This window comes from Pipra filicauda, unplaced genomic scaffold (genome assembly GCF_003945595.2).
Source record: "Pipra filicauda isolate LSUMZ 115617 unplaced genomic scaffold, ASM394559v2 scaffold35_size7292922_pilon, whole genome shotgun sequence".
In the NCBI taxonomy this organism is placed as follows: Eukaryota; Metazoa; Chordata; class Aves; order Passeriformes; family Pipridae; genus Pipra; species Pipra filicauda.
The window spans coordinates 3660394-3679107 of record NW_024104487.1 but is presented as its reverse complement, the minus strand read 5'-3'; the positions used below and the strand labels follow the sequence as shown (position 1 = coordinate 3679107).

At 37.6% G+C, this 18714-nt stretch overlaps 1 protein-coding gene across 2 annotated transcripts in view; it reads left to right on the top strand.

Moving 5' to 3' along the window:
- Positions 1 to 18714, top strand: part of MRPS27 (mitochondrial ribosomal protein S27) — a 39268-nt gene that overhangs the window by 1648 nt on the left and 18906 nt on the right. For both annotated transcript variants that reach the window (XM_027752197.2, XM_039384566.1), the window contains exons 2-4: positions 484 to 561; positions 5395 to 5465; positions 7406 to 7464. In XM_027752197.2, the coding sequence (XP_027607998.1) occupies positions 484 to 561; positions 5395 to 5465; positions 7406 to 7464 (208 nt within the window). The remainder of the gene's footprint in view (positions 1 to 483; positions 562 to 5394; positions 5466 to 7405; positions 7465 to 18714) is intronic.

The window sequence follows — 18714 nt, the reverse complement described above, 5'->3', positions numbered from 1 at the left end:
CAACAGAAAAGCCTTTTTGTGCATAGCCATGTTTTTTGCTTATGTTTTTTAGCCTACATTTAGCTAATTGATAGCATTTGATAAAAAAGGTCTGTGTGCACAAAGAAACTGCTTTTATTGTTCTTTGGGTTTTTTTCTGCCTTTACAAATTTGTCCTTTTCTTAAATAGAGAGTTCAGGTTTGGAAATATTTCTTTCGTGATGAAAAAAACCTTATAGGGGAAAGCTTTTCTGTTTTAAATATTACAAGAAAATAATAAAAATAAATAACAATAAGTATAATAATAATTAAATACTAATTAAAATAATAATTACAATGAATCAGAATTGTTACAGTAGTAGTTGCTGACTGCTGTGTTATAAAGACAGCTTAATGCATCCCACTCAGTAAATGGGACAGTAAAAGATAATAACTAATAAAGTGTTACTTTGTTTAGAGTTGTCTAAGCAAACTAGCTTACATAGTATTGTATTTCTTCATTAGGTAGAAGATCTCTTCTTTCTGCGGCCTATGTGGATAGCTCAAAATGGGAAAAGAGACAAAAAGAGGAGCATAACCTGGGTGAGGAAAGTTTGTTTCTTGTCTTGTCTCCACTTTATCAAATGAATAGCAAGCTAAACTAATTTTTTACTAGCTCATCATCTGTAAATAAGAAAATGTGTGAAGCAATATGCTTCTAAGGTTCTATGTCAAAAGGTGTTCAACATATTAAAAATTTGTCATAAATATTCAAAGCTATAATGCAGAAACAAGTTAGAATTTGCCCATTTGATTAATATTTGGTTTCTACAAGCTAGTTTTTTTCTTTCACAAAATCCAAAGTTTTATGTCTGTATCCAAGTGTCATCTTCGTTGACATTGTTTTAATTGTACAGCAGTGCGAAAGAAAAACTTAAGTATTGCAGGACAGTCCTGTTTAAAGACATTTTTTAAAAGGAACATTTTCCTCAGAGTTTTGCAGTTTCTTGTTGAATTACAGATTTTTTGGGGTGGAATGAAACCAAAAGTTTTATTTTCAAGAAACTATATGTTAAACTGTATCTGCGTACAGAACTGAGATCTCTAGTGCAAGTTTTATAGCTAAATTATTTGGCTATGTTACATTTGAAATTACGTTCCACCATCTTTTTGGTGACTACGTTAAATAGAAAACATCTTGCAAAACATATTTCCATGCTAAAGATAGATATGCAGTATTTTGTACCACAGGTGTTTGGAGACTCCTTAATACATAATCCTTGTCTTCTCTTTTTCTTTCCTGGGCCCCTGAACCGTAGTTGTTACTTACAATGCAGATTATGAGGCTGAAAGAAGAATCAGCAGGTGAAATTCCAGGAGTTGTGTCAGGCAGGAAGCCAGACAAAATGATCAGAATGATGGTTTTTTATGCCCTGATTTGTTTCTTGTATTTGCACGTGAGGATGTAGGGGTTGGGATTGCCAACATGTTATACTGTACCTGGATCAGGAACAATTGGTGGGTCCTCATGGCTGTAGCTAGAATCCTGCGGAGACTGTTAATACCATGTTACCCTTTACTGTCAATAGGACTGCTCATGCAGTGTTTTTTGGGCTGGAGCCACAAATTTGTGCCCTGTGATGTATTTGAACCAGTCACCTTCAGGTGAAAATGGGTTATTATTTTGACAAATGTCATAGCCAATAGAAATCCACCATTGAAGAAAACACTGTTGTGCAAGTGCTGGTCCAGTCCATGTTTGGCTTTTCCCAGGCCTGGCAAGATCTTCTGTGACTGTTTGGCAGGCACGGTTCTTGCTGCTCCTCTGCTGATTATCTTGATCCAAAGCAGATGTCTGCTCTGTGCTTTTCAAAGAACTGCTTTGCATTTTCATTTTGTGTTCACAGAAAAGAGAAAATAAGTTAACATGGTGTCAGCTTTATTAGCATTTTCAAAGAGGAGACAGCCCTGCAGACGTCTGCTCTGTAGCTGTCAGTTGTATGGTTGCACATATAATCTTATGTGTGGTAACTGCTGATTATAGCTTGAGTGAATTCCTTGTTGCTGAGGAGATGCTCTTTTATTTGTTCTTCAGACGTTGTTTCAGAACTGTTATTATGCAAAACTATGTTGTGAGGATACTTTTAAAGGAAAAAAAAGTATTTAAGTATTTTCTTATTTAAAGTCAATTCCATTTCTCTGCTGCAATAATGTGCCATCCCAGACTTGAACTCATTTACTGCATCCATGTAAGATACACTTTATTGTCATCTCTGTAATCTCAGTTTAGCATTCCAGGCAGGAATGAGTTTAGCAAACTTCAGTACTGAAAAATGTGTGGGAAAGAACAAGTCTGTATTTTGTGTACAAAAGGGCATTTGTTCAAAAAGATAGGAATGGAAAATATGTTAATTTGGAATTTACAAGCTGCTTGCTGGTAGGAAGATATCTACCTAGATGTGGTTTGGACTCCATTTACTAAAAATGAAGTATCAAGGAAACAGAAGGCGTGGCTCGGCTTAAATTCTCTATTGCTTCAGTTGGTTCATCACTAACAAGAATGAAAGTAAGTCACAGTAAGCACCTTCATGAAAAGAAAAACAATTACCAGAATCCCAGGGGATGGCGTTAGATTCAGAGTGCCTAAAATGGCTCACCTGCAACACCAGGTGGCAGTGCTGCCTTTACAGACTTGAATGACTTCCATTCAAAGCCTTGTTCAGTACAAAGCTGTTGTTCTTTCCAGAAGCTGCTAGTTGTGTGGAAATAGAGAGAAATGTGGAACGTATAAATTGTAAGGTAAAATATTTGCCTTAGCCTTCCTTTATATTTTAATTGGATCTTTAAAATAAATCAAGGCTTTCCTTATATCGAATGGTTAGCCTATGAGTTAGCTCTGCCCATCATTCCCAAGACAAGTAAATTTTGCACCGCATTTGTATCTTCTTTCCCTATCACTGGATCAGAACACTGTTCTGGATGAACCACTTCTAAGAATACAAGGATATAAACAGAATAAAAGTGACCTTACGTGGTGGTTAAACGTGCCACTTACTGATAATGTTCTACTTGATGTGGCTACGTTCTGTGCATAGGTACACACTGTGAACCAAACTGATACTGTGATGATTTCCTAGGCCACCAAACTGGTGTTAGAAGTCATAACCACTGACTTGGAAGGTGACGGTCAGTATTTTCTCAGTCATTGTCCTTAATCACCCTGTTGCAGGCAGCAAGACACTGAGTTTATGTGAAAAAAATGAAAATAAAAGTGAACATGAAGTCTCAGATACCGATCTTCTAGAGACCACATGCCTGGAAGTTTACCTCAGCTCATATTTATGGTTTGTTTTGTTAGTTTGTTTAAATCCATTAGATTCTTCAATATGTGGAACTATGTTTTTAGAGAAGTTTAGTTTTGAAGGAGTTAATCTTGTAGAAATGTATTTTTAGGCAGTGTGTATGAGAGATTATATACAGTAGTGTCCTCTTTGGTAATTAGTCACATAAAAGCACTTGCAACATGTGTCTGTTAAAATGAACATAGAATTTTGATCTGTCTGTTAAAATATTGATTTGGTTTATATACTAATGTTAGCACTCAAGTTTTACTACCAGCAGTGACAGGAGATTTGGGCATTCACATGCTTGCATTCTAGTGCTTCTGTCAGGTTTTTTTTGACGAAGAAGTAGTTTTAATCTTGATTGCTGAGTAGCAACAATGGAGAAAACTTGATTTACAAAAGGTAGCTGAATTATTTCAAACTGTGAATGTGAGAAAAAAAAAAGTCTGATTTTAGATGCTCTTCAGAGAAAACAAACCAGTAAAGAATTACTCACTGCAAATTATTCTTATCTAGTAACTACCACAGAAACAGCAGCTTGTATGGAAACAAAACTGAATTTCCCATTCTCTTAATTTGTCTGCTATTCTTTTAGATTTAATCAACTTTCGGTTTATTGTGACTCTTACACTGGAGTTGATTGATAAGTGCTTCATGTTGCTTTCCATACTATAGTTCTGGTGGAGAGTTCCAGCTTTATAAGTAGCATTAAAGGTCAATGATTAAAATTCTGTGTGTGAACTCTCCCAGAGGATGCTGGTGTATAATGGCTAACAGTCTTGTGATCTTGCATTCATGCCATTGTATTCATTGGGTTTATATTCTGCTTAAGTACTCAGTGGGCTGTTCATCTTCATGAGCACCTAGACAAAAGAAATGCCAAGCTCAGGGCTTGAGTGTGGCCCAAAATGGCCATAGGGATCACCTAGTTTTCTGAGAGTGATGCGTAACAACTGTAGTTCTGCAATAGATAAATGAACTCCCAATATGTGCAGTTTTCTGTCTCAGGTCCACATTGCTGTGTCCAGCATATCAGATTTTGGAACGAATACTTCTTTCCAACTGTCTCGAAATGGAGATGAAGAATGGTGGATGACAGTTGGCTTGGTACATTTAGGCAAGGACCTAGGCAGTCTTTGTTCTGGATAAGTTGACTTAGTCTTAGCATCCCTTCTTTCTGACTTCTGTCACTACTGGGAAAGCTCCCAACGCCTTTGCCCGTGTGTGTCATCATGGTGTTTGTGACTGCTAGAGAGTTGGATAATATAGAGTCAAATATAGACACTTCTTGTAAGGCTATTCCCACTTAAATTTCTTTACCAATAAAGAAGTCAGTCTGCTTTTTAGTGGTTATCTGGTGTAGCGTGGCCTTGGTGGCCCACATCAGCTCAGCATCCTTTGTTGTCGTCTTCATTTTCCAGGAACAGTATAAAACTAAAACTCCAAATTAAATTAATTTAACTTCTAATTAAATTCATTAAATGCAGCAATGGCTGGCTACCTGTTCAACAGTCAGAAGTTTCAAGTTGTGTATGGTTGAATTAATATTGTTATATGACTGCTGAAGAGAATGCTATAAAGTTAATAAGGTACTGGCACAGTGCTCAATTTGATTAATAGGATTTCTTTGTATTGCTGTTTGTGATGGAAGAGTTTGTCAGTATGGTACTGCTTGTTTCTGTTTCTCATTGTTTTACTGTAAAATAAAAATCCATGCCAAAAGCACTGTCCAGCGTATGCTAGGCTTGAAACCAAGTGGGAATTCTGAGGACATCTGGTTAGTTGTTTTTTTTAGGTGAGTTATAGTAGTTATATGAATTTCATCCAGCACATTATAGGGTAGTTTGCTTTTCCCCCCATTTTACTAATAAGTTAGGATCATCATATTGAGAACCTTTTAATGTATTATTTTCTGTTAAAGTATTTAACAATAATTGAAAGTACTGTTTTCATACAACTTCAAAATGAGATGTTAAAAAGTAACCAGAATTTGATTTCATGGACACAGGTTCTATTCAAGGTTATATGATGGCTCTGCAGATTTTCCTGTAATGCCAGTTGATTAAATGTACTCTTTTTCTGCTTTCTCCAGCTGACTTGGCCCACTTAATGGACAGAACCTATGAAAGAAAGCTGCCTGTCAGCTCTTTGACAATAGCCCGGGTAAGAAAATGAATCCCAATCATGAAGTCATAGAAATGACCATGGAATGCTTGTGTAATCAAGTGAGCTGAGAAGGAATAAATGATATCACCTCAGTTGGGAGTTCTGGGATCATAAATGTCTTGCTATACTGTTAGATGGCTGTATAAAGCCGTTTCATTGTTATTTTAGACTCATTGTTATTTTAGACTCATTAGTTAGTACCTGGACCGTAGGGTCTTCAGAACAGAATATTTCTTTTTTCTGTAAAATCAAGCCTCACTATTAGTGGGTTGTGTTTTTCCCTAGTGTATGTTCCCAGCCTTCTTGTGGTTTCTGCCTTTGTGAGAGCTTTAATGCCTCCTCAGGCACTGCATAAGAACCCAGGCTGCTAAGGGAATGCAATAAATTAACACCCTACACTGTCTGTCTTCCTCCACTTACAAACTTCTTTCAGTGAGGCAGAGGTAGACGTATTTTGCTTCTGTAGTTTTCTTTTCTTGCAGCAGACTGAGGCAGAACAAATGCTGACATGGGTTAAGCAAAGCCATTATTTTTACTTGAATTAGTAACCAGTTCCATCCTCTGCATGGGTTAATCTGGAGAGGGGGAGCGAAAGCAAAGATGTGAGCTGTGTTTTTAAGTTACCTGTGTAAGAGAGTTTGTATTGAAGAAGGAGAATAAATATGTCACTTGTTTAAAAAAAGGAAAACAAACAAATTTCAGTCTTCAAAATTACCACAAAAAACTGAATTACCACCCTTGTACCTCAGTGATATCATTAATTAGGATCATTTGCACCACTGACTGAGGAGTCACAGAACCCTTTGTTCAGTTACAAGAGCAAGCATTTTTACAGATCAAGCATTCTTGATCATTGCTTCTGAGACAGGGTCCATGAGAGAAATGAGTGTTCCTCTCCCTTTTATTAAATAGCTTTATTCTTTTCTTGCATTCTCCTGCTTTGGGGTACCTTTTTTGTGGAGAAATGGCATTTTCAGATTGTCAGACAGCCCCACTTTCCAATACCTGGAGCTCACAGCAGATACTTATTTTCTAAAAGGTAGATAAAGGACCCAGGCATGCTATTTCTACACTTTAAAGATGAGACCTATATATGTACAGCATGCATGGATAATTAAGAAATGGGAGATCAAATAGCAGTCAGCTGAAATTATTATTTTTAGCTTAGGATAAAGACAGTACTGACCTTGAGAACATGTTTATATATTCTCAGCTAGAGGTATTATGTTGGGAAGACTCTAGTGTTTCGGTGTCTTTATGTTAGTACAAGGTGCAGGACAACAGGATACACGTCCCATAACACAGAGTCTGGGTGAAAACTTGGCTTGTATTTAGTTGATAGCACTAGGAATTTTGTAAGATTGCCTGAAGAAGACAGGGTTGTAAATGAAAGGAAAATTGTGTTTTATAGCATGGGGTTTGAGTTTTTTTCGTACCAGTGTTTATATGCATGGTGAAATACAAAATGCTTTTCCTCTTGTCCTTCAGAATATATAGTAAGAATAGGCACAACAGTCAACTTTAGAGAAAAAGATATTTTTTTGAAGAGAATTAAGGTATGTCAAGGCTCACTTAAAACTGTAGCAAACAAACCTAAGGACCTGAATGTATTCTTAAAATAAAGGATGTGATTAAGAGAAAAAATTCAGAAGAGCACCAAAAATACAGGGTACTAAACTCTAGAGACTTAATCCTCAGATGGTCTGCAAGTTGCATAAAGTTTCTCAGAGGTGAGGAAGGGAGTTGTCTCAGTTTAGAAAGATTTGAGTTCTAGCAGTCTAGAAGAAACCAGAGTTAGGAGCAAGCAAAGATGTGAAGAATTCCAGTACTGTCAGACAGCTAAATATGCTGACAAATGTATTTTGTTATTGCATTTTCTTCTAATATGCTTTATGAGTGCTCCGTCTTGAAGCTTTTGTTTCTTATGTTTTAATCAGTTTGTTGACAACATTTCTTCACGAGAAGAAGTGGATCAAGCTGAATACTACCTTTACAAGTAAGCGTCTTTTCTCTCCAGCACAAACTTTGAGTCATACAAGTATATACCATGAGGTGTTGTCCTTTGAAGAAGACTGACCCTTTACAGCTTACTGGCTTCGATTTCTCTCTAGCAAAGTATGCTCATCTACTTGTCTTACAACTCACACCTAAGGGCTTTCTTGGTTGTTATGGCTGTCCTCCTCTGGACCTCTGGCATTGATTCCTGTCAGGCATGTTAGTTTGAACTACTGAACAGCCAATGCAACCTCCAGCTGTGGTTTACATTAGAAATTATAAGGAATTATGTTTGTTCACAGCTTTTCCTTCTGATAGTTTTTTATTACTAAGTCATTATATATCTAAATTTGCTATATGCATATTTGTGTGTGTATGTATAGGACTCAATGAAGCTTGTTTCCTTGGAACTAGCAAAAATGAAAATGGACATCCTATGGTAATGATCAGGTCAAGGTTGAATGAAGTGTAGTTTTTATCCCCTTACTACTTTCATGTTTCCCAGATCAGCTGTGTGGTTCACCTTATGCATGGGTTGTTAGGGTTTTCTGCAACTATTCTTGTGTTAAGTGAAGTGTACAGGGTACCTTTACTGCTGGTGTCAGGTTGAATGCTTGCTTGCTTTAAGTCAATACCTCTCAATATTGACTTTAAGAGGGCAAAAATTCTTGCTGATCACTAAAACAAATTAATTCCTTTATGGATGGTTGCACGCACCTGTTGAAAGCTAAGTCTTCTGATGGAGAAAGTAACTCCTGCTGTCAAAACGTGTGAGAAGGCATCCTTACAAATAATGTCAGGTTGTTATTTGTAAGTAACAATGATTTTTATTTTAATTAAGATGTTTGCTGGATGGCTGTTTTAATTAAATGCATATTACATTAGAATTCAAATCTCCGTGATTCGCTGATACTAATGGGACAGTATCTGAATACTAGCAATATCCTGTAGTGAAAAAATAAAAATAGGAAGAACCTCTCACAGAGGGGAAGTTAGTGGAGCTTTCATTCCTTTTGATCAAGATTTCCTTAGTCCTGTCAGAATCTGTGGTCAAAAATGAATTTTCCATCCTGCAATGGCAGAGATGAAAACAGGACAAGGTAAAGCCACTTTAATGCCAGCCGTCTGGTACCTTTTAGTAACATTCTTGAAGATTGAAAAGTATTTTGTGCGACACGTACTTAAGCCCTCTCTGATTGAGTCAGGGCCTCTATGATCAGGGATGTCAAGAGACCTTTGATTTCCCTGACATGCAGAGGAAAGTGAATTACTAAGTCTCAAAATGGTACAGATAAAATCCAGATAGTGAGACATCCATATATAATGTATCTTTCAGGTTCTTTATTCTTACGTGTTCTTTCTTTTTGAAAAAAGTTCAAGGAGAGTGACAAAAAAATAGAAGCAAGAAAATGGTCCATAGTAAGAGGTAGAGAATGGTATGGGAATCTCCTAACATGTAAATATCCTTTTTACTTTTCATCTGTGCCTGGCTAATTCATCAGTTTAAAATACAAGGTTTCTATCTTAAGAACACATCCTTGTGTAGAGAGTTACATTTCAAGAATAATTACAGTTATTTACCATTTCCCTAAGAAATAATTCTCCCATGGCTGGTGAGAATATAGTTATGTGCACATCAAATACGATCATTTGTATCAATGTGGAGAGAACAGAGAAGTACTGATGTGTCACATGGCTTGTCAGACATGCTTTAGCTGGAATTTTTCTTTGTGTCTCTGCAATGCTGCTTTGTTTTGGTGTTGCAAAATGGTTAGTCTTTTGGTGATGTTAGCAACGTTTTTCAGTTCATTCCAGCATTGATCCATGAAACTGTTCTCAAAAATGCACATATGTACAGGTAGTGATTGGTATTTGCAAGACCCCTTTAACTGGTCTTTGCACTTAGACTGGAGTTCAAATGAAGGATGTGTTTATAAAAATAGGCCTTTGCATGTGGGAGCATGTTCGGCACAAAAAAGTCCTGAAAAAGGGGCCACACCAGGAGACATAAATGAAGGGAGTAGAGAGGGAGAATTAAGAAGCAGAGAAGCTTTGACAAGTAATCTCTTTTTATGCCTTCATGAGAAACAGTTCCAAGCACAATTTTTGTACTTTATGTAAGGAGAATAAGCTTTTAAAAAGGAGAAAGGCAGTGTAAAATAAAGACTGGTTTTGTGTCCTCTGAGGTATACAAATCCATTGCAAACAAATGGTCTGGTAAGTTGACTGTACGTGCATTTTCCGGAACATAAACGAGAGAATGCTCCCAGAGTCCTGTGTTTTTCCCCTTAACTGCTTGTAGAGTATAAAGAAGGGATTTTGATATCTCTCCCCAGTGTTTGGTGCCTCTGGCAACCTGAGGTGAAGGGTAGTCAGTTCCAAGGCCCCTACAAGGCTGGAAGATGTTCCTGGTACAAAAGGCAAAATCCCTGCAGGAAGAATCAGGGGAAAGTATGCTTGCTATCTCGAGGTTTTCCGAAGACAGGAGTGACAGAACTTGTAATCATTAGCTTTGTAGACTGGGGAGTTTCCTTCTATTATGTCAGATGTTTCAAAAAGTAGTATTCTGGAGCATTACCATAATGCATTTAGGGTTCTGAAATACAATTATATGTATTATATCTAGACCTGTTTCAATTTTCTATCCTTTTAAAGCAGTGGATCTCCAGCCATACTGTCTCCACAGAGGATCTTGAGCTCCCAAGAATAGCTGTGTGGAAACTGCTATGCCACATTGTGAAACATGTCAGTAAGATGCTAAAGGCCAGTTTGAGGCATGACGTCATCTGCTTTCAGTGCTCCTCTTTTTGTTCTCTTCTGAATACCTCCCCCCCTCTGTTAACTGTCAGACTTAAAAAAACCCTTTCATCTCCTAGGATCCCAGCAAAAATTCTAATCAGAATGCAGAGCCCTTTCAGCTAGATCAAAGATCTGCAGTTCGCCTTACTTTGTCCTGTCTCACTGAGATGTCACTATTTCACACATCAGGGTGTTTTTCATATGATGGAAACATTAGCATAATGGAAGGAGGTTTTGTGGTGAGGTAACTGCTGATTCTGTATGTAGGTTTTATGCCAACAAAGATTTTCAATGGGTATGAAAGCAATTGGTGAAGTTTTATGTTGAGATTCCTCAGGAGAATTTTTAATTGCATTGAATGCATGACCCACTCTGTAGATAAAAGTATACACACTATCTGCACAACACGTTTGTATGTGCATGCGCTCTGCAAATTCTTGCACAATCTACCTAGATCTTTTTATTACCTTTCTGTGCTTGATAATTGCTTTTTACCTGGACTCCTTACTTGATTATAATCACAAAATGGGACAATAGTCTATTAGAAGTTATTCTTAGATGTAAAATATATATATATATATGTAATATCTTCATAGAATTGTTTAGATTGGATGGTAGTAAGTTACAGCTTTGAAGCCTGATTTCAGCCTTTAAATCATTTTGGGACTAAGATGGTCCCAAAATGCTCTATATATATGAAATTGTGCTTATTCCTTAAAATGCCTGTTATCAGTAGTTAATGCAATATTATGTGCAAAATAAGTTTCACCTGCACTGTCTGTATTTGCATGTCTGTTTTGTGGGTGCAGAAGTTGCAGTTTTTACTACTTTCATGCCAGTCAGTCAGTTCAGTGTCTGAAAATGTTATTACTATATAGTATTGTTTATAATAAATTATCATAATGGACCAAAAAAATGTATTCTGGAGTTATACTTTACATGGCATTCATTCCCACTAGTATGCTATTTAGTTTCTGTATACAAATCTACATTATGTAATGAATACCATTAACCTGTTCCAACACAAATATAAAAAGGAGAAGAGATGTAGACACAGTCCTGTAACATATTTAATTCTTCCTTTGAGGTGTTTTCGTTGTCCTAAAGCTGTAGCCAAAATAGACTTTGTTAGTTGATCAGGTCTTGGTTTTAAGTCCCTCCAGAGAAATATGTGTGCTAAAAAAGAGGCGTGAAAATAAATGAGTCAGAAATATCTGCCTACTATTCAAGTTATGCAGCAGTTATATTTTGAAATGATGTTGAGAAGTGGTGCAAGAGAAGAATACACTTTTGTAGGCAGAATGATACTTTTTACCAGTTTGGACACCTGCCTCAGCTGAGCAATCTAAAATAAGTCTATTTGCAAAAAATTTGGGCTGCTCTTTGGCAGGTTGGGAGACAGAAGGAAGGGAAGCACCAGAGAGATTAACCTCATTAGAATGTTTACTCGTTTTCATGTGAATGACAGAAATACCAGTGTTTAGTGCTGTTTCACTATGGTTGTCAGTGTGTGATGCTGCTTTATGTGAAGAAATATTGGTCACTATCCAAACCAGCGCTGTCAGATGTAAGTGTTCTGGTTGTAGAGACTCCACCATTTTTCTGGCTCCAGCATTCACTTCTTTCTGCACATGTTCTTACTCTCCCTGTCATCTTTTACAATTTCTTTGTTGTCATTGTCTCTCTGTGGTTTTTGACAGCATGAGCTGTAGGAATCGACAGAAAAAACAGCTCGTAACCACATTTCAGAACCTGAAGCCAAATTTCAGCGAGCCTTATCCTGTAACCACATCTAATTCAAGTGGGTGTGCTCAGAGTAACCATGCTGTGCAGCGCAGGAGAACTCTCAGTAAAGGTACAACACTGGCAAGCATTTAGAAATATTTCTTCCTGTAATACATGTCTTTTCAGTCATTTGCTTTTTGTAGTTCATCTGTCCTTTTTATAGAGTTTCCTTTAAACTTCACAGAAACTGGACAAGAATATTCTAGGCACTGCATATAAAAGCACAAAAAGTTGGAAGACTTTCCTTCAGCACTAGTCTCTTTTTTTTTTGTGTGTATTGCCAACAGTAAAAGGATAAGCATTTGGCTTTTAAAAGCTTTATATTTAAAACAAGAGAGAAAAAAAGGATTCTGCTACAAACAGAATGCAATATCAACATTATGGGGTGGTTCCCTCCTCCTGCTCTGCAAAATTTCTGGAGTCGATGGGAAGATAGGCCTGTCAGATTCAGAAATTAAAATGTATCCACACTCCATGTGGATACATTTTTCACTTAATATTGGGAGAGAGGCCTTCATTACAATTCTTGCAAGAGAAGAATATTAGCAGAATTTTTATATCCTTCTCACCAACAGCAAGTGTTGGCTTTCAAATGTCCTGATTCTGTGCATAGCTTGCCACAGCTGTTATATTGAAAATACTCTTGGGTTAAATGTACATGTTGTAAAGCTGATCCACTTACCTGGATTTACTTTGTATTTTCTGCTACAATTGTTTTCTCTTATTTGTAACTAAAGTAAGGCTTCTGAGAAAGTGGGATTGGACATCCACTAAGAGTGTCAACCGTTTTGAAACATTCCAGGGCATATTACACTGTAGGATAACATGGAAAGGGATTTGTGTCTGCCTGGCTTTCTATTTCTTTTTCTTTACATTGTTTGAAGAAAAATTTCACTAGTGAAATCTCTGCAAGCAGCTTCATGTTACTGTTGGTTTTCTACCATGGAAGCAGCATCAGATCTTGTAGGGTGCGTGGAACCAAAGCTGGAACCAAAGCATCTCTCTGACATTCCAGTGCCTGAGAATTCCTGTTCTGTACCACACTTACTAAGAAAACCATCAGTATGGTTGAATGAAGTCAAGTTATGTACTACTTTATAGGGCAGACTGATGGAGAGAAGGCATTAAAATGTTTTTTCCTGTCTTACCTTGGCCAAGTTGTGAAATGCAAGGCTTATGCACTATTTCAGTGAGAACTTCCCTTCATTTTACCATGTGCAATGAAAATCATTGTTACGTTTAAGCTTGCTGTGTTACACAGGGCTTTTAAGATGAACGTGGTCTGATCAAGCATGTAAAAAAGGGACTGCACCATATTATTGGACTTTATAGTAGTCAAGAAAAGTGTTCTGTGCTATGTTGGTAACAGTGAAGATGTTCAGCTTAGTAATATGATGCAGAAGAGTGGATCCAGTATGATCTGTTGTGCTCTGAGAATATGTATGGTTTTGATGCATGTTGCTGCATAGTATGTAGTAACAGATAGCAGATGCGATACAGGTTCCAGAAGGTGAAAGCCTTTGGAAATGGAAAGAACATTTAAGATGACCATGATAAAGGATGAACTAATACACCACAGTTACACATCTGATCTTATTTTGTTCTATTATACACCATTTTATATAAAGTCAGTTTATAACAAAATTATTGTGATGCATCTTTCTTTAACTTGTGAATGACTGGACATGTTAATTTTCAAACACCTGACTTTTTTATTTACAAAAATTGATGGTTTTGCTTTTGTAGGACTGAAAACATTTGGTCAACAGTTGGTTACCAGATAATTTAGAAAATTATCTGATTATATCCAGCAGACCATAGATTTCTTTTTGGCTCCAGTAATAAAGAAATTTGAAAAGCCAGCTTATGTTGCTTGATTCCAATGGCTCATCTTTTTTCTAAATATGTCTATCTTCTTCAGAAACATCAAGAATTATTAGAGTGCAGAACAGAAATGAAAGTAGGTACATTAAGCTTGTATATCTGCTTATTTCTGCATATACATTTGTGCCTGTGAAAAAGTGTTCTGCTCCCTAAGGGCAGAAAAGGCTTGATTGCAGACAGACCCACAAAACAATGTTTTGCTGTAATTGAATAGAGTAATATTGACTCAGTAGATAAGCAAAGGTCATGGATTAACATTTTCCTGGGGTGATTTCTGAGGTTATTACTCTTTCTCATTGTTTTACAGAAATGGGAAATTAAAGTGTGAATTTTTGAATGTAAGATGCCCAGTAGCAATGTGAAAAAAAATGGTTATTTGGGGTGGGGTTTTTTTTTGGTTGGTTTTTTGGGGGGTTTTTTGGTTGGTTGAGGTTTTGTTGTTGTTTTAATGTTGCTTTAATAGTGAGGTATTTTAAAAGATGCATTCTCCGGATAATCTATCTATATTATCTGCTGGAATGAGTCCAATTTCATTTTTGATGCTTCTCTGTACCAAGCACTCGAGTTACTCTGCTCAGGTACCCGCAGCTGTTCCTTCTGCCATAGACTCTGTTATTTCTTTCTATTTCTGACCTTTACTTGGTAAATCTTTGGTTCCTAGGCAGATTAATCCCTTCCTTACCTTTTTGTTTGTTTGTGGCTTTGTTGTTTTGTTTGGTTGCGTGGAGTTTTTTTGTGGAGGGCATTGGTGGTAGGGGAAAACAGTATGGGGTTGAGAAAAGCTTGGATAGAAGTCCAAGCCTCTCTTATTAGCTAATCACATCCCCTTACCTATTTCCTAAAATCCTGACATGTCCCCTGTCCCTGAAGAAGAATGTCCCCAGGCTTTCCAGCTGCCTCTCTGTCTTCCCTTTGCTACATCAGTTTGAAAGCCTGGGGGAGCTTGTCCAATATGGAGTTGGTTTCAGAAGTAAAAGTGTGGCAGCTCTCAGTGGTTGGTTTCCATCTTCACCACCCTTACTTACCCCTGTGGGGTGCAGGGCTGCACATCTTTGAAAGGTGCTGAGGTTGTCCTTGCCTCCCAGCTTTAGTCTAATTAATGATCATGTGCATGTGTGATGTGCCAGGTCCTCAGCTGATTGAGGGGGAACCACATATTGTCTCTCTGAACCAGGTGAGGATTTGATCCAGGATCTAGTTCAGGGAACATTTAATCAGCCAACAAAGAATGCTTTCTTGGGTTTGTTGTTAAAATTGGAAAGGGATATACTAGAGAGCAGCTGGTAGAAACTCCTGTTTGCTCAGCTGTAAATGTAGACACAATAAATAGTCCTTTCTCTTGCTGAAAAATGAACAGGGATTTTGGTTATTTCACCCCCACTCCACTCTCTTCACTCTAGGGCTTGTCAGGCTTGCAGTACAGATTTTGGCAACTGGCTTTCAAGCAGATTTTCACCTTTATGAGAAAAATCTTTTTTTTCAAGAATTGGTGGGGATATAAAGCTGGCTTTAATCTTTAAAGTCAACTAATTCTGATCTCTCTTCTGTCATTACTGTTTTTGTTTCACAAAGGGGAAAAATACTCCTTTCTTCAGTCCAAGTTCCATTAGGGAGTGAGCAGAGCTAGACTAAATCAAGCTAAAAGCAAACTAGATGGCCTCTGGCAGCAGACATCTGGGAGTAAAATGGACACCATCACCTTCCACCTTGTCCACACTTTTTGTGCCAAAGCTCTGACAAACCAGACTGGCTGCTGGTCTGTGTAACTGGGGGTGGACAAGGTATGGCAGGTACTGTGAGAGCACGACAGAGGAGCATTTGCAGTGGGAGTGGTACTGTCCGCTTTATTGGCAAAGGGGTTTCTTTTTTTGTCTTAATTCAAATTACTGTCCTCCAGTGATCACCTCTTTTTGCAGTTTCCCTTGCCTAGATTAAATCATAAAGTGGCAAGTTCCTCTTGCATAAGATACTACTGTGTTATTTTGAAAGTCATGATTCATTAGAGAAATAAAAGAAAGTCAGACTTAAATGAGTGTGGTATGTAAATACCACATAGTTGTAATGTTATTCCCTCTTGCAGTGGGTAATATGACATACATAAGAGCCCTGTACCATGATTGCAGAACTGTGTGCTTTTAAGTGTCAGTTTAGGGCTTGAATACAAGATCTGAGTAGGCCACTGCAATAAGACAGAGTAGCAGGACATCCTGGCCTTGCATTACAGATTGATCATCAGCAGAACCAAAACCAGTAGTGGGTTATCATAGAATCACAGAATATGCTGAGTTGGAAGAGACCCATCAGGATCATTAAGTCCAACTTTTGGCACTATGCAGGTCAAGAATCACACCATGTGCCTCAGAGTGTTGTCTAAACGCTTCTTGAAAGCAGACAGGATTGGTGCTGTGACCACTGTATTTCTAACTAGCAGTCTTGGCTGTATTCCTGTCTCAAAAGGGGAAAAATTACAAAATATCCCTTTGCATTATGAAATCCTCTGCCTGTTTTGGGTAGCACAACCTCATTTTACTGCGCAGCTTGTAGCTACCTACGCAAGGGAATATTTGTCCTGCAGTACATGCAGTACTTAAAGGGAAGTACCTGCTGTCTCTCTCTTTAAATAACAGATCTGACTGCACAATCTTTTTCTGGAAAGAGTAAAACAGTAACAAAGCTGGTAGGAGCCCACAAATTTCAAACTGCCTGACAAAATGCTTGATCCAGTTTTGCCATGTTTATCCTTGATTCATTTCCTGGTCCATGTGATTGACATGATACACAATATGGATAAAGGACATTTCTGTCTCAGTGGTCTTAGGAGAAGTTAAGTACTAAGAGATATGCTGAATATAAGCCTCTGAAGTGCTCTCATTGGGTAACTTACAGTGGTTAGGGAACAGGTAAAAACGTATTAAGAAGGAATTGAGCATTTTTTGTTACTCATTGCTAGAAGTATTTTCATAGGAAAATGCATGGTTGGAAGAACAAAAAAATACCAGTAAGCTGTTGCTCATTGAGACGTGACATGAGAAGTAAACAGATTAATGGTGAACTACCTGGTAGCCAAGACCTGACTGTGCACCAATAGTTGACCTTTTGGAAATGGTTGCCTTTTTGACAGTGGTTGTAGCTGAAACTACAGGTATCAGGTGTTTTGACTTCTTTGTTGCAGATGTTTATGTTTAATATGAAAACCTTATTTCTTTAACTTGACAACTTACGTAACTGATATATGCCATTTTTTACAGCTTTGTGTTAATTGGTTTTCAAAGACACAGGTAAAAGATTCCAGCAGAACTGACCCTTTCTTGAGCTTTTAAGCAGCAGGTTTTGTCCTGACACACTTGGAAATTGCTGAGATTAAAAAAAATTACCTGAAGCAAGAAACATGTGTTGTATGGTTCTTAATTTCTCTATGTTTTTGTATGCCAGGATACCAGGAAAAGATATAATTAATGGGAGAGTTGGTTTTAAATTAGGCTTTATTGTGGTTGCATGGGGACAAGGAAGGGCACTAGAGAGTGTCTTATCAGAATCACTATGGCAACAGCTCACTTCATCGTTTCTATGTTTTTCTCAGCCTATAATATTCTCTATGCAATCACTAGATTATTAGTAGCATTTATATTCAAAACCAGAAATTTAACCTGTAAGTCCAGAAGTATTTGTCACAAAAAGCTGTGTCCTGTACAGTCAATAGTTTAAGGAAATATTGGGCTTTTTATTGTTGTTATTATTATGATACAACTTTTCCTTTTTCATCTTAACTGTTGCTCTTAGAGTGAATTTCAGCTTTATGGTGAAAGTAGTATATATTCTTCATGTGTGTGAGAAGAAAACTGGATTCTTCCTGACTGTCTTTTAAAAAAGGAGTAGGAGAGGTGAAGGGCGGTGGATAATTCTATTATCCTAGGACGAGGAGAAAAATAAAAATACTCGTGAAAGAGTCTGTTTATTTGGTTTCCTTCATTGCAGTTCACCTCATCATTCTGTTAAACCAAAAAAGGGGGTTACTTTTTTCATAGTTTGCATTTGAAATTAAACTTCTGAATGTCTAGAAATTTATTTTCTGCATGAAATGAAAACCAGGCATCACCACCTTTTTTTGGTAACAGTGTTGTTTTATCTACCAGTCATGCTGAGGATACCCAAACGACCAGTTTTACTGAGCTAGCTGGCAGACTTCTCTTTTGATACTGGATTTTCAGATGTTAAGACCTTTAGTTTCTAGCTAGGTAAGGCCTGTTGAGGTGTGCACAGCATGCTCAACCAAGCTGACAAAGAAGAAATCCTGACCTGTGTTCTTCTTAGAAGTGAACTTCATTGGTGTCCTACCAGAGAAAGCAAAGTTCTGGAGTATTTTGAAACTCCATGACTAGAGGAGATTTTTAGGAAGCACAGCCTGGAAGCATTTTCCCAGGGACAAAGAGCGTACAGAGTGTATGTTGTTTGAGCCTTGGCGTTGCTTTCTCAGTCTGGTTATGAACTGATTAGAATGAAGGTTTTAGACATTTGAGGTGAGCCCATGGGATGCTGAAGTTGATTGAGTAGTCTGAAGTATTCCTCCTCTGAGCTTTGCTAATGACTCTGGAGGGGTTCAAGGCTGCCTGGTGTAACCTGGTGCCGGAAGGTTGGAAGAGCAGCTCCACTGCAGTTCTGTTATATTCACTGCCTCTGGATGGAAAGACTGGTAAATAATTCAAGTATTTTTTCAGAAATACCAGTAGTTGCTTCGAACTGTTGCAGTACCAGGAATACCAATAAGTTGCTTTAAACTTTGCTG